At 45.5% G+C, this 22,103-nt stretch overlaps 1 protein-coding gene across 6 annotated transcripts in view; it reads right to left on the reverse strand.

Annotated features, from left to right (window-relative positions):
* LOC124619560 (RNA-binding protein fusilli) overlaps window positions 1-22,103 on the reverse strand; it is a 775,817-nt gene that overhangs the window by 416,483 nt on the left and 337,231 nt on the right. For all 6 annotated transcript variants that reach the window (XM_047146047.1, XM_047146046.1, XM_047146048.1 and 3 more), the window contains one exon: window positions 181-422. In XM_047146047.1, coding sequence (XP_047002003.1) covers window positions 181-414 — 234 coding nt within the window. In that variant the 5' untranslated portion in view covers window positions 415-422. The remainder of the gene's footprint in view (window positions 1-180; window positions 423-22,103) is intronic.

The raw sequence follows: 22,103 nt of genomic DNA on the forward strand, positions 1-22,103 counted from the left end.
CTCTGACAGAATTGCAATGGTGTAGGAACTGAATTAAATGTAGAAATCGTCAGCATATAAGTGGGGCGATACTGACGGCTGAACTCCTGTGTGCTGTTGCACGTACGACTTCACACTCTATTACATCATTAGGTGGCGGTCAAAGCGACGTAAGTAAGTTGAAGCAGGCGCAGGACTCACCTTGTTGAGACTGAGGTCTATCATGACGTAGGCGAGCAGCACGACCTCCTCCTCGTCGGCGCCGAGCGCGGGTCCCTGCTGGCCGGCCGTGGCCACGTACAGCAGGCACAGGTGCGGCGACTCCATCATGGCTGGCGCGCCACAGCTCTCGCCCTCGCTACCCACGGTCGCTGCTGCTGCTGCGGCGGCTGCGGTCGCTACCCTGGGCGCCGGCGCGCTCACTGGCCATCGCATGCCTCACTCTGCAACACGCAACAAACAGCACCTCCGTCACACTCAACACCGCAACATGAGGTCATTAGATGCGGAGCAGAAGGCTCCTCGCTGATTAAGCTGTTCAACAGATGTCGCAATGGCAGAAAGTGGTGTCAAAATGTAGACGACTCCCGAGATGATTGAGTCTCACTGCAGGCAGCGGCAGTTGAGACTGGACTTAAATGTGATTTATTGGTCATAAATAGGAGAAAGATCCGTTATTTCTCTACACGATTGCCGAATAACCACCAGAAAGACATATATTACGTATCTGGGTGTTTGTGTATGTAGCTACTTTAAGGAGAACTACGAAATAAAACTGATCGTAGAGAAGGCAGATGCCAGACAGTTCACTGGAACAATCCTCATGAAGCGTAATTCACCCACGAAGGATGGCACCTTACAAAATTCTCGTACGGCCGATATTTCGTTACATCCGAGCGGTATGGAAACCTCACCAGATAGGACTAATAGAGAAAATAGACGAGATACAAAGAAGAGTAGTGTGTTTTGTTACGAGTTCGTTTACTAAGCGTAAAACCCTCACGGAGCTGGTCATCCAGCTCCAGTTGCAGACGCTACTAGAAAGGAGCTGAGCAACACGTTGTAGTATTCTGTTGAAATTCCGAGAGCATCCATTCTTGGAAGAGTCAACCAGCAAATCGCTTCCTCCTATATACAGGGTGTCCCTCGTTAAGTCGCGAGGCAAGTTTTCTCTGGTGTTTCGGCAGGTACTTGCAGTTTCGTTTTTGCAATGTGCAGCTGGAGTCCGCCCAAAGCTTTCACGCGACGCTCAGCATCGGCGGAAGCGTCGGTGCTTCTCATTACAAACAACATGCTTCTTGAAGTGGAATTTTACGGGCCAATTCGATACAGTGGTTCCATATTAGTGTAGTATTCATTTTGTATATTTGTATTCACAGGGACAGTAAAACACGGAGAATAAACATTAGTCCAGCAGCGACTGAGCAGCGCCGCTGCATAGCGGTAGCAACCAGGGCGGGCCGGTGCAACAGGCTACTGCTGCTTATTCACCTAGTTTTAATGTTCCTGATAATACACATCGAAAAAAAAAAAAAAAACGAATATCGCAGTAATTTGGGAGCGCTGTATCGAATGGGCACGCAAAGTTCCGCTTTAGAAAACATCTCGTTTGTAATGGGAAACAAACCGACGCTCTGTGTCGAAACGGCTTCGTATGAAAGACGAGATGAGCAGCATTTGTTTGCGCTGCCTCCAGCTGCACACTCCATAAACACCAGACAAAATGCCCCTGGTGACTCTTGATGGTGAAATGCTGTACATCTTGCGAAACGACGACAGAAGTACAATCAGAGATATTCCACGTCGTATGGAGGATTCACAGTCTTGCTCTCCGCACACCATTCGCGAAAAGAACAGGCAAAAAGGGGAGTGCGGGAGTGAAACTGCAATGGAACACAAAGTAGTCTCCGCCACCTTGCTGACTATAGGTGTACAAGTTCGGACTGCAGAATGCTAGGGAAGATTGGACGCGTCGCTTTTAAAGAAAGCATCCCAGAAATTGGCACTGCCCTTCACTCCAATTCGCGTCCAGTGTCTTATCGCTACGCTACATCGCTCATATGCTTCAGGTCGAAAACAGAGCCTGGGGAAAAGTTGCTTTCCGCCACGTTCTGTAAGATTCCTTGTGGACTTGCGGAGGGCAGATGTAATAGCACCGACATGAATACCGTTCTCCCCCCTCCCCTCCCCGATTCAGAAAGAGCGAGCCAACATTAACTACTAACGCTTACACTTTTTACAAAACGTACGTAAAATATTTACGAAACAGTAACGAAGTATAATGTCCATCGGTATTATTATTATTATTATTATTATTATTATTATTATTAAGGTGAAGGGCGCTCAACATCATAGTCATCAGCGTCCTAACGAAAAGTCAGCGTGCCAGTTTCATGGGTAGGGACGAAGGCTGTCCCCACTTGCGGAGCAGCTGATAACCCATTAAAATCTGTCTTCCTTCCCCATCAATTTCGGGATGAAAGTTCACAAAATTTCACCACTCTTGTAACACTGGAATTTGTATCGGCGAGGATGGTCGGCAGATCTCTATCGAGACTGCGGGCTGCCCTAATATCAGTATATAAGACACTTTGCCAAAATATGCTGAACTGAAAGTGGCACACCACAGACCTCACAGAGTAGTGGATCCTTTCGTCGGAGGAGGAAGCCATGTGTTAAAGGGCTATGTCTTATGTGCAGCCTGGTAACCAAAACCCACAGAAGGACAACGGATATGCACTAAAACTTAGATCAAACCCACCCTCACGAATAAAACGTAAAATTAAATCAGCCAACGTGGAGTTGTCAGATAAAAAGAGCGGCAACGAGTCCGGTAACCCAAGATTTCGTCGCTGGGCAGTCAAAGTGAGACAGTGCATCAGAATATGGGCCACTGTCAACCGGGCGCCGCACAGACTCTGAGGCGGGTCTTCACGGCGCAAAAGGTAACCGTGGGTCGCCCAAGCATGGCCAATGCGGAGCCGACAGAGGACAACTGATTCCCAGCGAGAGGCCCGCATGGAAGACTTCCACACGTTCGTAGTCTCCTTAATGACACGCAGTTTGTTGTGCGTACTGTTATGCCATTCCGTATCCCAAAGCCGAAAAACCCTCCGGGGTAAGTCAAAACGCAGGTAAGGTTCACAGATGCCCATCTCCAGAAGAGGTTTCCGCGTAGCCTGTTTGGTCAGCCTGTCGGCAATTTCGTTGCCTGGGATGCCGACGTGTCCTGGTGTCCACACAAACACCACTGAACGACGGGACCGGTCCAGGACACAGACTCCTGGATGGACGCCACCAAAGGATGGCGAGGGTAGCTTGTAGGCTGCTCAAGGAGTCAGTACACAGAAGAAACGATTCCTCGGGGCATGAACGGATGTGCTCAAGAGCACGAGATATAGCCACCAGCTCGATAGTGTAAACACTGCAGCCATCGGGCAAGGAATGCTGTTAAATACGCCCTCCATGGACATACGCGAAGCCAACGTGAGCATAAACCATCGAGCCGTCGGTATAAGCCACTTCGTGGCCTCGGTACGTGTCAAGAGTCGAGAGGAAGTGGCAGCGGAGAGCCGCGGGGTTAACTGAGTCCTTAGGGCCACGTGAAAGGTCTAGGCGAAGCTGCGGCCTAGGTGTACACCATGGAAGTGTACGTGAATGGACCTCAAATATAGGTGGTAAAGGCAAGGACTCCAGACAGAAGGGATCGGACACGAACTGCAATTGGAAGCGCTGACCTGGGCCGCCGATGTGAGAGATGAACCGCTGTGGGTGGGAAAAGGAGACGGTGATTCAGATGCGCAGGAGAACTACGAACATGTGCTACGTAACGGGCCAGCAGTTGCACACGCCTAACCTGCAATGGAGGCACTCCAGCTTTCACAAGGACGCTTGTCACCGGACTCGTCCTAAAAGCTCCTGTCGCTAGGCGAACGCCACAGGTGGTGCATTGGGTCGAGTAAACGCAACGCTGAGGGCGCTGCCGAACCATAAACCACACTCCTATAGTCAAGGTGGGATTGAGCAAAGGCTCTGTAGAGCTGCAGCAGCGTAGAGCGATCTGCATCCCAGTTGGTGTTGCTCAGGCAACGGAGGGTATTAAGGTGCTGCCAGCACTTCCGCTTAAGCTTTCGTATGTGAGGTAGCTAAGTCAATCAGACGCCGAAAACCAGTCCTAAGAATCGATGTGTGTCCACTACAGTGAGTTGATCGTCATTAAGGTAAAGTTCTGGTCCTGGATGACCGGTACGACGCCGACAAAAGTGCATAACACACGACTTTGCGGCCGAAAACTGGAAACCGTAGGCTAGAGACCATGGCTGCGCCTTGTGAATGGCTCCTTGTAGGCACCGCTCCGCAACGCCAGTACTGGTGGAGCAGTATGAAATGCAGAAGTCGTCTGCATACAGAGAAGGTGAGACTGACGGCCCTATAGCTGCTGCTAGACCATTAATGGTCACTAAAAAGAGAGACAATCAATACAGAGCCCTGCGGGACCCCACTCTCCTGGATATAGGGGGGGGGGGGTGTTTACTATGGGAGGCACCAACTTTGACACGGAAAGTACAAAGCGACAGGAAATTCTCGGTAAAGATCCGAAGTGAGCCTCAGAGACCCTACTCGTATAATGTGGCAAGGATATGATGTCGCCAGGTCGTGTCATAAGCTTTTCGTATATAAAAAGAGACAGCAACCAAGTGTGGCGTCTGGAAAAGGCTGTTCGGATGGCGGACTCGAGGGACGCAAGATTATCAGTGGTAGAGCGACCTGGTGGAAGCCGTCCTGACATGGAGCCAGTAGACCACATGACACATCAAGTGGGTTTCTAGCAGGTTTGAGCACCGGAGTGGAGGTACCCTACCACCATTGCGATGGAAAAACGCCATCGCACCAGATCCGGTTGAAGACGACGAGGCGATGTCGCTTGTAGTCAGATGAGAGATGTTTAATCATCTGACTGTGGATCCGATCTGGTCTAGGAGCTGTTTTGGGACAATGTGCAAGGACACTGAGAAGCTCCCACTCTGCAAATCAGGCGTTATAGGATTCACTGTGGCTTGTAGTGAATGAGAGGAATTTCCCTTACATCCGCCGTTTGAGAGTGCGAAAGACTAGGGGGTAATTCTCTGACGCAGAGGTGCGAGCATAGTGCTCAGCAATCTCGTTTGCGTCGAAGACATTTGATCTTTGTCCAGACTTGGGATGGTGACGTATGGCACCCAATGGTCGAGGCATCTCTCTCCCAACATTCCTGTTTCCGTCGTTTGATAAGTTGGCGAACGTGAGCACGGAGCTGTTTAAAGGCTATGATGTGCTCCTGGGAAGCGTGCCGCTCATGCCGCTGTAGAGCTCGGCGACCCTCCTTAATTGCTTCAGCGACTTCCGGCGACCACTAAGGGACTGTATTTCGCTGGGGGCACCCTTAAGACCGAGGGATCGTGTTTTGTGCCACAGAAACGGTTGTTGTAGTCACCTGCTCAACCATCGCATCGATGTTCCCGTGTGGGTGAGATTCAACGGTGACCGCAGAGGTGGAAGTTTCCCAGTCCGCCTTTTTTAAAGCCCATCTCGGCAGGCGTCCGTGGGCTTGACGCTTAATGTTTTTCATAAATCTACGGAGATAAGTTTTCCCAGCGTTGTATATAACGCAGCTGATGCAAAACCCCCGGATTGAGCGTGTAGCGCGGTCGGTAGCATAAATGAATGTGAAGAAAATGCGGTTCTTCGTGCGATGGTTCAGATCTCCCCAGTATCTTTTTTTCTCGTTCAATTTGAGATACATACATCTCGTAATTTTAAAACTCAATTTTTTACGAATAATGCACGTCTTCTTGTTTGTAATTACATATTGGACGCGAAATTCTTGTTTCCATTTAAAATACAAATTCTTAACTATCGATGTTTTATGAAAGGCTGTTCATAAAAGCTGTTTAAATTAAGAATGTGTAATTTAATTTTTATGGCAAATATGAAAACCCAAATCCTCTTTATTTCAACTATGTCCATCGTTTTATGCCACCGAGGTAGATAAGTATCATAGAAACATGAAAAACAATCATTTTCACAGCATCGAGCACATCATACAAACGCTGCAGTTTTACATTTGCTACTGTACCATTACAATATGAATCCAACAGAACTGATCTGGAGTCAAGCTGCGGGGTTTGGCCCGAGAAGTAACAAGACTGTCAAACAGTCAGACGTACTGGAACTAACGCACGCTGCTTTTTCACAAGTCACTGCCGAACGCTGGCGGGATATAGAACGGCTCGTCATAAAAGAGAAAATTCTGCACCTGGTTGGCTTCGTAGATTCTGTTGTTGAGAGGCTCGTTATCAACGTAGCAGCTGACACTTCCAGAACTGAAATGTATTTCTCAGATTCGGATAAGGAAGGAGGTAAGAGATTACCAGACGACTGACTGGAAGTAATACCTTCATTGGCTTCAATATTTAACTATACAGTGAAATCCTTCAATAGTCTCTCACGTTACACACAGCTTATGCGAAAAAATTACCCTGCGGTTTAATCAGGAATTTTCATCATTCTTGTTTTTAATTAGAATACTACGTTAGCTAAAAACGATAACGTGTTGTGGTTTCGTCTAGTCGTCAAAGGAGCGTATTGTGAGGGAATTGAAGTATATTATTTCATTCTGCTTAAAAATTAAATGACATTCGAAGCTGTATTGCTCCTCTGCTCGTCTCTTTTTACGTGTGAACTGCAGCTCGCCACGTCACTGCAGGCTATCTGTACCAGCTGAACGGCCAGTGCTGTCCAAGTTAAATGCGCCGGTATAGCTGTTGTCCCGTATTATCGTTAAGTCGATGTGCCCGTGACGCACAGCACAAAACATACCCTTATCATCGTACTTGACAGTACTCGAGACAGTCTGGCTGCAGTCCCACGTGAAACAAAAATCCAATGAGGTTCCAGCAAACGCGGAAGAATACATAGTGCAATGTTTACATCAGGTTTATTCTTATGATGAACGGATTATATAATGTAAATATGTAGCTTCTTCCCATTGAACTGAGTGTGCAGTAGTTGGGGGAGCAAAACCAAAAGTCAATGGCTGAAAAAGACCCTGTAGCTGTGGAAAAGTGTGTCATCTGACCCGAGTTCAGAAGGCAGGTACTCTTAGAATGGACAAGTTGCTAGATCATTCGACTCCTGGAGCAAGTGGTAGCCGAGCCTCACAACACTGTGTGCACTTACGTCCCCCACAAGGAGGAGCTGACTTGGCAGTGCCTGGATGAATTCTGTCAGTGTGTGTGCATCCAAAGCATCATGAGGTGGAAGATATAAAGAACACAGTGTGGTGTTAAATGGTGCTCTGACTTTCACAGCAACTGCTTGTATGGCTATGGTAAGAGGAACAGGAGTGGACTGACATCTTTTATCAATGGAAACAGTCACTCCACAATTAGCCCTGTCTCCAGTAATATCCCCCTTCCTGTAGAGGCGGTAACCCCGTAATGCAGGTGTGTCGATTTTAAAATGAGTTTTTGTATGCAGATGTATAACGGTTTCTCCTGGACAAGGAGTTTTAATTCTTCCACATGTGATCGGTATCCCTTTAAATTCCTCTGAAACACACAACTCCCTGTGGGAGCCATCGATTAGTGATGATTGGCCTTGCCTCTCTCCCTCGAAGTTTGGTGATTTATTGGTTCCCAGCTCTCTGGTTCCTCCAATTGGAAGTCCACATCTTCAAGAGCATAGTCCCCATCTGAGAGGGAGAGCGCTCGCAGATCTGAAGGTTTAAGTGCCACTTTCTTCGACTTTGTCCCAAAGATTGCCCGCAAGTAACTGTCTTACCTGAACAGCCAGTCACCTCATCACAACGGAGCGCATTTTGAGGTTGCAGATTGTTTTTTATAAAGGTGTGTACCTTTCTCAAGGTCCTAGCGGTGAAACCGAGGACCCCGTTCTCCCAAACACACGACATTCCACCGCCACCCCGCACGATGGTCGCTGAGGCATGCCCGGAGCTTATAGCGGAGGACTTTTAGCGGTTACCAATCCCCAGTTCAGGAACCAGTGATCGTCAAGCCCCCTACCCAGCAACCGAATGCCGAAGCCTTGAGGGCAGTGTTGATCGGGGGTTTTGGGTAAGTGCAACATCACAGTGTCTGGCATTTGACTCCCAAGTAAGAGAAATGAGATGTTGCAATTTTTAAGCTGTATCCCTGTAAGGGACCAAGCAAGTCGACTCAAAGTTCAGATGCAGCAAAGTGCATACTATCCCCAATAGAATCACGCCTAATTTACCCATTCACTACCGTTGTGACGTATGTGCTCCACGGCGGGTTAGCACCATGTCACAAACGGTGACCATACTGAGCACCTGTAACGCTAGTTAAAAAATTTGAGAGATGCTCTAAATATTGTGTGTGTGTGTGTGTGTGTGTGTGTGTGTGTGTGTGTGTGTGTTTTTTCTGTGTGCCTTGCAGTTTTTCTTAAACTCCAGAGGTGCTCACCAATAATCCTGTATGTCCCACTCTGCCCAACGTTGGAAAATGAAACAGGAGGAAATTATTTTTTCATTTCGTTACTTCCGAAATTGATGTTTTACTTAATGGATTTGTCGCTGACAGTAAGATGGGGAATTTTCGGTTACGCAATGTCTTAAGTCATAGGCTGCACATGAAAGATAGATGGAGGGCATACTGTGGTCTCATGAGTATCCAGGACTACCTGTCTCTTACAACTATGCTCTACTTGTTCACCAGGAAACTGAAGGTCAATAATTAAGACATCAGCCGAAACACTAACAAACTGTGACGGCATGTCTGCCGACAAGTAAGTGGTTTACTTCTCTGACTTTTTGCTGATATGACGTTTGACTATAAACGTGTAATTGGATAAAAATAACTATATTAATGAATCATATGAACACAACAGACTAATGCACTGACTGGCACGTATTTGCACATGAACAAAATTTTACAATCGTGACCTTGCCGAATGTGAAAGTAGCAGCTTTTGACTAAACGGTTTGTGGATAACAACTAGCGTCAGTCATGTCTTACAAATAACTTGGGAGTCACAACGGGTGGGAATATGAACGTTGATGAAGTAAGTTCACTGTAGAGTTGAACGCACCGTCGAGGACGGCACTAGACAAGGGACACAAAGTCGGATTACGGAAGGATGTGGAGGGAAATCGACTGTGGCTTACCCAAACGTGCTATCCGGCTATTCACCTCCAGCGATTGAAGTGAACTTTATAAAAACTAAATATAAACGGCTGGTAGTTAATTTGAAACACATTTCTAAACAAAGCGTATTCACTGTCTTACGCCCGAACGTGCGAAGGAGCTGGGGCAAAACTGAATGACAGGATACATCGCGCGTATACCAAAAAGGCAGCTCGGAGAGCCATTGAATAGTTGTAATTAACAAGTAATGAATACTGAAGTGACGAAAACACCAACATGGAGACTAACCCTCGCACCCCCCCCCCCCCCCCTCCCCCCTCATATTTAGTGGTAAAACGGCGTAATTTATTCGTAAAGCTCGTAAAAAACCGAGTACATATCAAGCATGAAAACATGAAGAAGGTGTATTGAACTGCGAAAACAGCAAAATAGAAACAGTGGACGATCTAAGCTCAAGACGTGCAATTTCGAGATAACTGCAAGCGGGAGATCGTGTTAGAATTTCCCTGGTGCCCCCTTCTTTTTGACAAAATTATGAACTTTCAGTCCGTTATTGACGTGTCTGTTCTGTAGTATTGCCAATTGTCATACCATACACTGATTATGACGGGTCATGTAGTAAGAAAATGTTACCGTCACAAGTAAATGCGATGAACAGTGAAAGCAGGAGAGATGTCGCATAGGCCTCTCACAGAAATGAAAACAACAAATGAACTGTTGTGAACTGTGTTGCAACCAAGGAATTCAAGGGACAAGATTACCAAAATGGAATGCAGGAGTCACAACATGTGGTACTTGTGCAGAACAAATAGGAACGTCGTACGTCGGGAGGCCCCTTCCTTACACCTTGCGGTTGCAAACGAACGTGACACACACCACGATATAGACACAAATTTAAATACAGAAACCAGACACGTCACTAACCGAACGGACAGTTCATAATTTTGTGGAAAAAAAAGGGGTACGAGGAAGATCTGAACACGGATCTCCCTCTTCGCAGTCCAACACCATGGCCACCTGACCATGACCCATCGGCTATACAAATTCCCTCGATATTGCACATCTTGCACGCGGACGGTTTCCTGTTCCGGTTTTCCCTCTTTTTCACAGTTCAGTACACCTTCTTCCTGTTTTGATGCTTGATGTGTGTTCAGTTTATGACGGGCTGTCCACAAGACCATTTTACCACTAAGTATGAAGGGGGTGGGGTGCGATGGTGAGTCTTCCTTGTAAGAATGATGTAGTACATCTCACGGAATCACAATTAGAAAATTGAAATATCAGCTTTCAACAGAGAATTTAATACATTCTTTACAAATAAAAAGAGAGATCCGTTATTTAGTTCTGAATATATTAATTCACACTACGACAACGAAGATATGATTTGCCTAACAACACCCACTTCTTGTGTCAAGGAAAAGAAGAAAGCTATTACGTGATACATTAAAAATACCCTGTCACACTACACAACCGTGTTTTTTGGCTACTATGCATATCGGTGTCATTACTGACAGCATTCGTAGTTGTCCCTAACACGGCGATTACGGTCACAAACAGCAGATTTTCTCTCGCGGCCGTCACTGGTTTATTTGCTCAGCGGGAAAAATACTGACAATGCATTTTTGTAGCCCACGCTTGCACGACAGTTACTGTAGGATATTCACGACTAAATTATGATCGGAAGATTCCCCAGTCAAACAGCTGTTTACTAAAATTACTATTTTATGTGTAAATTTACGTAATAGCTAAACAATGTGATCAAAAGTTATCAGGACATCTACTAGGGGACGTTAATGTGGGATGTGTCCACCATCTTTTGCATTTATGACGATTTGAACTCTCATTCTTCCTCAAGATTCGAAACCAGAGAAAGCTGGATGGACGCCTGGCGGACGTCGAGTTCCATCTCGACCAAAAGTGTTCTATTGGGTTCCGTTCGGGACACTGGGCATGTCAGTACATTTCAGTAACGTTACTGTTCACAGACCCTTACCTCACGGATGCTACTTCATGGCAGTGCGCGTTGTCATACTGATACTATCATCGTTCCCAAACAGTTCCTTCTACTGTATGCAATGCACATTGCTGTAAAATGTGTTCATATTAGCGTCGTCTAAAGCGCAGTAACGGGACCACATCCTTATCACGAGAGCATCCTCACACTGTACCACCACCTTCTGCGTAATTCACTGTTGGCACTTCGCAAGATGGCAAACAACGATCTCCAGGCATTCGCCAAATCTCAACCTTTCCGTCAGATTGCCACATGGTCTAGCGTGATTCGTCACTCCATATTACTTGTTTCCAACAGTCATCCACTGTCCAGTGGCGTCACTCTTTACATCCCCTCAAGCGTCGCTTAAGAGTGACTACAGAAATGTGTGGCTCAGTCATTGGACTCTATCTTTTGAAATTCCTACGCACAGTCTCCGTGCAAGCTGCACTGCTGGTAGCACTCGTGTCATTCCTTCAGCTGAATTAATGCGATTTTTTGCAACCACCCTCTGCATGGCTCTACGGTCCCTCTCCAGAACCTAAGGTCCACCACGTCTTGGTTTAGTCGTGGTTGTTCCTTCGCTATTCCACTTGACAATCACATCACCAGCGGACGACTTAGTTTTGGAACGGTCGAAACGCCCCCGACGGTTTGTTACTAGGGTGACATCGGATGACTAGTCCACACTCTAAGTTACTGTGCTCTCCTGATAGACTTCTTCTGCTCTTGCTGCTTCTCTACGGACAAGACTATAGTCCCCGCTTCCTTTTATGCTGGCAGGTCCGCCACTCGTGACAAGTCGTGGTCTACTTTGTGTTACATAGGGGTGTCCGGAATCTTCTGACCAGATACTGTATATATACCGGGCTATGCAATGCGCTAGAGGAATTTCCATGATGTGTGTATGCCAGTCGAGACTTTACTCTGAAAAGATGTGAGACAGACATACAAAAATGTTTACAACATATTACTTCCTCACAACGTCTCAAGAGATGGTGATTTTTAACTGAATTGGTACTTCACCGGTATAAGGATGGAATGTGGCAGTAAAAAACACCACAAGAAAAGCTTTAGTAAACGAAGTTATTAGCAGTGAGTGCGAACCAAAGATGTCCGGTGTAATGCATGTTTTGTTCGCGAAACGTAACGAATAAAAATAAAATGTTATCACTGTAAGGACAGTTGTTAGCACGCTGTGATTAATTCTTCAACGCACTGCTACCCGACTACGCCGTCCAACGCGTCTGCAGCGGAAACAAGGTCACCAGCGAGTACCGAAATATATTTCAAGGGCAACAGGGAAACGGAACGAGCAGACAAAAAACAATGCGTACAGTGCACAGTGTCCAGAAGACGATTAGCCGACAGCTACCGCTGTTCTAGCTTCTTAAGGGAGCAACAGAAATGGAAGAGGGCCGACGCCATTGTTTCCATAGATAAACGAGTTAATATGACTGCCAAAATTAAGTTGTTCTCGCAGAATTACTCGCTGCAGGAAACTTAGTATTTATATCGATTAGGAGCCAACAAAAACCTCGTATAGGGGAAGAAAGAAAACTGCTGCGGTTGGGAACCGTCCCAGCATTCGCCAGAAATTATTTGCGATAACGAGGAAAAACATAAAGCAAGAGCGACGGACGTAGATTTAATTAATAGTATTCATTACGACCCACACCCCCTCTACCCCCAACATGGGAAATGGGGAGGGGAGGGGTAAAGGAATACGTGATGTAGTGCGCGAGAACGTTTCTTAAGACTAATGTCACTTAATATACCTTGTCCATGGCGGAGCATTGAACCTACTGCAAGTTAAGAGACTAAGTAAAAACGTCGTACTGGTTTTAGTAGCCTTTACATGCACATATTAAGTTGCATTGCAGCGTTCACCAATATCGGATTTGCTATTCCTGTCAGTCACCACTGGCTCCAACTGGTCTACTAAGATACGACGAAACAAAAGTATGGGAGACGAAGAGGATCACGTTGTCTAAATTGTTCTGAACTCTCTGGATCCTGCTCCAAAACATGTCCGGGAGTAACTATTCACTTTTTTCCTAATATTCTGTGACAGAGGTGGCAAGAAACTGCAGAGTCTTATAAACTGACTGTTCTTCAGTTCGCTAAATCGTCTGAAAGGACGCCAGGATGTTGGACATTCTGGACACTGTCGCAAATTTGAATTAGACGTTTATTGAATATAATAGCCTCAACAACAGTACTATCTGTAAAACGTAAAAGCTGTCAATTACAAAATTTAAGCATATCACTTATGTCCTCTAAACCCAAACCTTAACTCACAACTTCAGATTTGAAGAAATATAACTTCTAGTCGTCGCTGCTGGAGAACGCGCCCGCAACGTGACGTGACTAGCCCCGGGACAGTATAAAGCCACTTCCCACAGTTGAGACGCAGCGGAAATCTCACGGACGCACAATGCTCCATTCTACGCTGTGTACACGTCCGTTTCTGGTGCAGGCCCGCGCAGAAATACTTCTAGTGCCAAGGTGGAGAAATGACGAAAGCAGTTATACTGCAGGCAAAGCCAAGCTAAATTATCGTCTCTTGACAGTTCGCCAGCCAGGAACTGAAGCAGTTTTACTATACCACGCCTTCCTCTCCGCCACCACTCCCCAATACACTATGAGGTAACCAAGGTCGTTAAAAAACAGAACTGACGACAGTTTCAACAAACTACTACTCACGAAACCATTTCTAGCTATTACTTTACTGAGAGAATCGTCGTTTGAAAATCCACGACGAATGACTTGCTCCATATGGTTCTCTGGAACTATTTTCAGAACATAGCACAGATAATCTCTTTTCTCAGTAATCGTTTTCTTTGCCTCCTCAGACTGATTTTTCTCCAACACTTCAATCCGATTAACGTTCGATATTTCTACTTCACATAATTTCTTTGTTATTATGCCTTCTTTCGTTACCAATACATGTTACACCATCATCAACGGTTTTCCCTGTATTCCATTCAACACCTTTGCTTTTCATGTTTGCCACAAACTGAACTATATTCCAAATACTATACATAGATCTTATATTCGTAAAATAATGAAACAACGGTTATCGTCACACCGTTTATGTAGTTGTGACAACGTGAAAAGCATAAACACGACCAACAAAACTGCAAATGGAAATCTATTAAAATGCCACCCATACTATAGAAGGCAGCAACGTGAACAACCAAGTCTACTGTTAAGTAAAATAAAGGAAAACCCACTGACGATGAATCATCGCCGAAACGTCTGGGTAGAGAGAGAAAGAAGCAGCTGTTTTTGCTCATGTTATGATCTACAGAACAGATCAATTCAATAACAAATTTGTCCAACTAAACAAGAAAATAAAATGCGAACTTTCCTACACAAAAATCACCTGACGATGAGTTTCTAGTTTTTCCTCTGGTTTTTAATGACACGTTGACAGCACAAACAGAACTGTGTGGAGGTGATAAATGTGCGTTTACCGTAAAATGACGAAAAAGCTCTCACCCAGTTCAATGTTCACAAAGATTCGCGACATATTCCGACGGCATCCACCAACAGCTTTCAGGAAACAGACCAATACGTTACAGCTGCTACATGAACCCCGTGTTCCGATGTACTTGGCACACACTCTTCGCCTATCCCAGCTGCTTTCACCAACGACCTTGAATATATTAACATTACTCCTCGGATTAGTAGTCGAGTTTATAAGGTGTTGCAGTTACTAATACTGCTGGTAGTTCTTCTGTTAAATGTGCGAAAACCGTGTTCCTAGAGATTTCGCGTGACATATCCGCGGGGTTTTAATGACCGAATACCCTACTGACAGCTGCTCAAACTTTGCAAGTTGTGCTATGCCCAAAAATTTGTTAGCCTTGTTCTGCATCAGTACGTTTTTCCAATGGTGTGCATTTGAGTTGACGGTGTGAAACTATCCCAGCATTCAGCAAATTTAATGTGAAAAATTAAAAATGAAACCACGCCGTATAGTGTGGACAAGATTTGCGCCTGGCTTAAGCAAGGGCTTAATGCCAAACGTTTCCCGAACTTAGAATTCGCCAGTTCGTATCAGAACATGCGAGTAATTTATCTTTTTCCACTCCATTCACAGGCAATGCCACTAACGTGTAGACGCTAAGGCAACAGAAACTCCATGCAGAAGACGATTACGGGTACTTTTGCGTGACTGCGTTCGTAGATTTTCATGGCCGGCAAAGCAATGAATCAGGTTCAAGCGATATACTGGCAGAAGGATTTATAAACACTGACGTCATCTCCCCTGTTGATGCATTATGTCGTGGTGGATGTGACGCTTCTGCATGGCTCCCAACATGCAAGTTGATACTTTAATTGGAAAAAAGCTACTGCTGGCTACAGAGCGTGAACTTACGGATGGTTGTTATATTCCGAAAAATGCTGTTGGTGGAATATGTGATTGTTGAGGACCGAAAGTAAAGTAAGCCAAACGCTGATGATAAAATGCAGAATTCCGAAGCCTAGAGAAACTGATACCTCCCCTCAGCATCAATCTCATTCTACCTGGCAAAAGGTTTAGTGGTGGCTGCTCTTGCACTTTCTCGCAACCCTTTAAGAAATTTGGTCTTCTAAGCGTAACATCAAGCACGTGGTACCCATCAACACAAAGGTGGAAAGCACGCTCCACAGCTGTCGAAATATTTTAAGCTCGTCCTTCCGAAAATAATGTTAACTGTGTCACGAATGAAATCCAGACAGCAGAAACGAATTATGCTCATAACTTTTACTTTCGTTGGGAGAGGATTTTCAATGTGTCGATTCGTGCAACAACATACAAACAGAAACAACGTTAACATTTCCCTCAAGGAAACACTTATAATTTCGAGAAAACACGTTTCAAGACGAGTCAAGAAACATTTTCCTTGATACAGCCGTAACGAAAACGTTGTAAGCATTATATTGAATTGTTCAGAATGTCATTCATCCCACGCACCATGGGAAAAACGAGGATGGCGCTGTGGGGATGGAGGGGGAGGGGGGGGTGCGCATTGTGCACGCAGCACAGCGCACTGGTTTTCGCCTACCTGCGCTCACAATGCAGACCTAAGTACGAGATTACCTTCTGAATACGCATTGGGCCGCTCAATTGTTCCGTACTTGCCTCCCAAACTTACGCCTGAAATTTTATTTATCAGTCGTTGCTGACGTGTGATAATCTGAGGGCAGAAACTACCGACCTCAATCGTTTATTATTTAATGTAACTTGGATGTAATGAACGACGTATGACGCAATGTTCTTTTATGTAAATTATTATACATGGAGTAAGGCACAGAGTGCTGCTCATGCTGAGACCATGTCTAAAAATGGGTAATGATGGCTACGGAAGGTCGCGCGACCGAGGGGTTGGCGCGAAGTAGCAGCACGAGCAGGAAGATCACTGACACAGGCAACAGTAATGTCGGCTGTAGTACGTTAACAGCTCACAGCTTCGGAGTTCAAATTGTCGTGTAACGTCCGGCGTAGGTGTCTGAATACTAAGGTGTATCTTCAGCAGCGCCAAGCTTTTTCGGAGAGGGAGAGAATGAATTTCATTCCGACTACTGCTTATATCAGATACGCTTGTCAAGCACTAAGTACCGGGAAAATTTACGTGTAGGAGTTAGGTAGTGCACTATCCCCTGCATTTTTATAGCTGACGTACGACATACACACTGTGTACGTTCAGATGGGTGTAGGTTGAAGTAGTTATTCAGAGTCGAACAGGGCATCCATCCAACTAGTTTTCGGACTGACAACAAATGTATACACGATGGCGCGAAACACTCTTCGGACATTAGTCTATTACGTAACAGATCTCTCCTGAGTTTATAATGCAGTTCCTTATTTACAAGTAAGTTAAACACTGAGCGAACGTAGACAGACCACTGTGTCGTCATTCACGTTTTCGAGGGGGAGACATACTATCACACACGAATCTATATTACATCCTACATCAATAGATTATGCTGTCTTAAAGCCGCAATATCGTCACGTTCAAGGATGGATATTTAAACGTTGCGAAAGGTTCCACCCATGTCCAAATGTGGCAGTAAAACGTTCAAGAGAAGGAAGTAATTATACAAAAGTTATTCTACGCTCCCCAGCATAGCGACTACAGACATATTTTCAAATATGCGGAAATGAGTGCACTTCTGCTACGACCTGGGGACGATGAAACATGGACAACTGTATCTGAAAAAGATCAGCTGCCCATCAACCACGAAAGAACCGTGCGGAACGCTTGTTTTAAAACATGTGGTGCAACACAGGACGTTCCCAGAGCAACAGTTGTTTACTGCAGCCACTTACCCCGCCTGCGCCCCGTTCTCTCTCTTGTTCTCGATGCTGACGAAGCAACTCCAGAGAAGATTCGGTGCAGCACACGTGAACAAACGAGAGGAAACTGGACTCACGGAGGATGGCAGCGAGCTTTGCCATACCAGACCAGCGTGCATCACACGCGATACGCGGCGGCTCGGCCGGAGCTCACAATGTACTCGCGCGGCCGAGGTGCAGCTGTTGCTCAGGGAGAGGGAAACCGCTCCATTCTGCAGCCCAGCTGCCGGGGGGACGCGCACAATGCCGGCACAATGCACCCCTGCCCTATCCCTACCCCCTACCAGCTACCTGGACGGAGGACGCCACACACACACACACACACACACACACACACACACACACTACCTGCGCTCACAAACGGCTGCCCAAACTGCCGCCGCGCCTCCCGCCGTTACAGATGGGCACCCCACACAACTATTTTATAAGTAAAAGTCCTAATGGGGGATTATTTTAACAATCATTACCACCCTCGTCACTATGGCTGTAGGCGCATTATCTCAATAGTTCAAAGATGGGTTCTCTCTCTACAAATATCTGCCTCTTCGGTATCATCTTTTTCCATAATTATTGCTTGCACTTTGCAGATGATATTTTTCACGGTAAAAACTACTGAGTTTCTCCAGCCATGACCAAGGTGAACAGGAACCTCATCAACTAAATTTAAGAGGTTGTTCAAGAGAATTTTCTGGGTATGTTAGTATAAGGAACCCCACAGGCTCTATGGTTCGTTATAAAGAGCTGTAACGGTGTCACCCACGATGAGCATTGTTCCCGTCAAAACAGTCTCGCAACAGTGAAAAGGCCTCTAATAAGCCATCACCAAAACGTATACCTCAAAACGCAGATTAACGCAACATCCCTCAGATGATATATTTACTAAGATGGTAACCATGCAGCTCGTTAGAATGAAATTATAATCAACTGAACACCCTTAGCTGCTTACAGGCGTTGACATAGGTCAACGGGGACAGATGAAAATGTGTGCCCCGACCGGGACTCGAACCCGGGATCTCCTGCTTACATGGCAGACGCTCTATCCATCTGGGCCACCGAGGACACAGAGGATAGTGCGACTGCAGGGACTTATCTCTGGCACGCCTCCCGCGAAACCCACATTCTCAACGTATTGTCCCGCACTACATTCGTAGTGCCCCCGCCCATTACACTCATTACTCGCGGCGCGTTGCCGCTTTCCGTAAGAGTTCGGGCACTGTTTGTGCATTCGCACAGAAGAAGAAGATGGTCAAGTGGCCGGTGAGCCTTAACCATATATAGATAAATCCCTGCAGTGGCGCTATCCTCTGTGTAAGCAGGAGATCCCCGGTTCGAGTCCCGGTCGGGGCACACATTTTCATCTGTCCCCGTTGACGTATGTCAACGCCTGTAAGCAGCTAAGGGTGTTCAGTTGATTGTAATTCCCTCAGATGACACATGTACACTTCGCGGTGGCCTTCGCTGCAAGAGCAGCTCAACAGTGTGGCTACGCCGCTACTTCACTGCACCCGATGAACCCTCACACGAGGTACACGTCGAGCAAATCATCAGTAAACCTATCAGTACTACTGTGTATCGCTTAACGTAAATTCACGCTACCGGAAAAAGAAATCAGAGACGGAATCGTGCAGTGCTGAATGCAAGCTTCAGGACGAAGAGTAGTGGGCATTACTGATGTCGGACAATATTTCCCGTGAGTGAATGGAACACGTTTATTTCCAAACAGGAGACACATCGTACACCCTCGACATCTGCACTGTTGTGCCGACATTTTTAGTGCAATATAGATACAAAGGTGAGTGGGGAGCAAGAAATAAAACCACCTGCAATTACTGTATATCTGGCCACCGAAGCCCAAGGCTATCTAACGACTAAAATAAAAAAAAAACCTGAACCTCCGAAATTTTGTACGCCTTCACGATTAACATGTATACGACAGAGCTGTAGAGTATCATGTTATTCACACACCGTACATCGATCAAGCAGTTAAGAGAACCAAGGAGAACTTTGGACAGAGAATTGGAGTTCAGGGAGAAAAAGTCAAACCTTTGTGGTAACCGATTATATTGCAATTCTGTAAGACGCAGCGAAGGACTTTGAAGGTTAGCTGAACGGAACGGATAAGGTTCTGAAAAGAGGCTGTACGATAAACAGAAGTAAAACAAGGCTGATGATGTGTATCTGAAAGAACTTCGCTGATGCTGACGATTACATCAGGAGATGAAACTTTGAAAGTAGTGCAGAATGTTGGCTATTTGAATCGAAAATAACTGAATACATCAGATGGAAAGAGGGCATAGCAAGAAAAACTTTTCTGACACAGATATGCTGATGAAAAGCACTCGAGTTACCAGCCAAGAGGCAGTGCTGAAACATCGAGACGTTTCGAAGACTGTGATATTCGCCAGAAGACAGTCTCTGAAACGTCGCCGCATTTAAATGCTGCCGTCCGACTGGAAACCCTTGAGCTTTCCATGGACACTATACGACGGGAAAGTTAACAGAGATATGTTAATGTCTAATATTAATTGAAGTGTCACGACGTATTTTCTTGAGAGTATTTGTCGAGTGTAGCATTATATGGAAATAAAACGTTAATGATAGACACGAGACGGAACTAGAAGAATTTGAAATCTGGTGTTTCAGGAAGATGAGATGGGTAAATCGAGTAATTACTGACGAGGTACTAAACCGAACTGGGGAGAAAGTTTATGGCGCAGCTCGATTAAAAGGATACGTCAATAGGACACATCTGAGACGACATGGAAACCTGGTTGTTGAAAGAAGAGCGTGTGTAGGGAGAAAGGGATGGGGGTGGGGGCAGTGGGACGGAGACCTGAGTACAGTGCACAGATACAAAAGGATGCGGGTTACACAAGACAGACTAATGGGAGGAGTACATCAAAACAAGTGTGTGTGTGTGTGCGTGCTGCTCCAGTTTTTAATAGCAAATTCTTTTATATCCCAGCAATTCAAACAAGCCTATTCGGCCACTCGTGCTGCTCTCACTGCTTTATTTACTCTCCTTACGCGCTGTTAGTCCCATCTGATATGCGCACCACTCTATGCTGTACCGCATCGTAAGCCGTACAAGTGCCTTGAAAGCAATCTCTCTCTTTGACAAATCGCTGTTTCCAAGCGTATTAACGGTTAACTGCTTTACCTACGACTGAACCTGCAATCATTTCTCTTCCTATTCCCTCCCATTGTTACACCTGAGTATTTGAGTGAACTGTTGGACGCCAATTGTGTCTCGTTAATCGTGTAGTCAATTCCAAAATGAGATTTTCCCTCTGCAACGGCTGTGGCTAAGCCATGTCTACGCAGTATCCTTTCTTTCAGGAGTGCTAGTTCTGCAAGGTTCGCAGGAGAGCTTCTGTAAAGTTTGGAAGGTAGGAGACGAGGTATTGGCAGAAGGGGACGGGGCGTGATTCGTGCTTGCGTAGGTCAGTTGGTAGAGCACTTGCCCGCGAAAGGCAAAGGTCCCGAGTTAGAGTCTCGGTCCGGCACACAGCTTTAATCTGCCGGGAAGTTTCGTGTAGTCAATTGCTTTCAATACAAGCCCAGTCAACCAGATTTTGGTGTCAAAGTATCGCGAATCATTGCACGGGACCTTCATCAAGGTCACAACCGAACATCCGCCAAGTCCGCCGCCAACAGACATTTCGCTTAGTCTCAATGATTTCCATCAGAAATTAAATACCTTACTCATGTACGTGCTAATCGTTATCCTTAACCAGTAATACCAACGACTACGGTGGGAACTTTTTTGTGTTTACAAAATATTTCTAATTGAGCAACGGACTCTGTTCATCTATTCACAACGCAGCAACCGCGTTGGAACTACGTCGTAAATGTCTGCACTTTGCAACGGCTGATAATTGTAACATTTTTAACCACAAAATAAATTTGTGTAAGCCTTGGTCACACCTTAAGTTACTAACGCAGACAGTGTATTTACCGACAACAAAGTCAATCCATCACATTCAGATTAAGAGTAGTTGTTATGGGGCAGCCGCAACTGTGAAAGTCCTTTTTGAAAAACGAAAACAGCAGTACAGCTGCTTAATCCACAATCTCTTATTGGATACATGACCGGTTTCGGAACAGTTACGGTTCCATCATCTGGTGTAAAAAATAAAATCAATCATCTGAGGTCCTTCTCCCGGCTAGTGTTTTACTATTACATAGTTTTCTTGATTGTGTTGCTGGTCGCGCAGCAAGGGGGAACGGCTGTTAAGGAATTTTTGTCCCCTTTACTCTTTTGACACGGAACCCTTGGTTCCGTCACAACATTCGGGTGATGATAGTAGATGAAAAAGTGATTTTATTTTTTTACACCAGATGATGTAACTAACTGTTCCTAAACCGGTCATGTACCCAAAAAAAGATTGTCGATATATAACTGTCCTGCGGTTTTCTTCATTTTTCAAAACATTCAGAAAACATGCAGCAACTTTCGACACTTTCATATGGAGTAGTATCTTGGAAATCAAAAACTCATCCACGGGCAAGATAAAATATCTGAAATATGAATGTACAGAAACATTCTGAAGATCCCATGCACAGGATCATGTGACCAATGATGGGTCACATCTTTAAATCTTATCCAGAATCAAAT

The sequence above is a fragment of the Schistocerca americana genome, chromosome 6 (genome assembly GCF_021461395.2).
Source record: "Schistocerca americana isolate TAMUIC-IGC-003095 chromosome 6, iqSchAmer2.1, whole genome shotgun sequence".
NCBI lineage: Eukaryota > Metazoa > Arthropoda > Insecta > Orthoptera > Acrididae > Schistocerca > Schistocerca americana.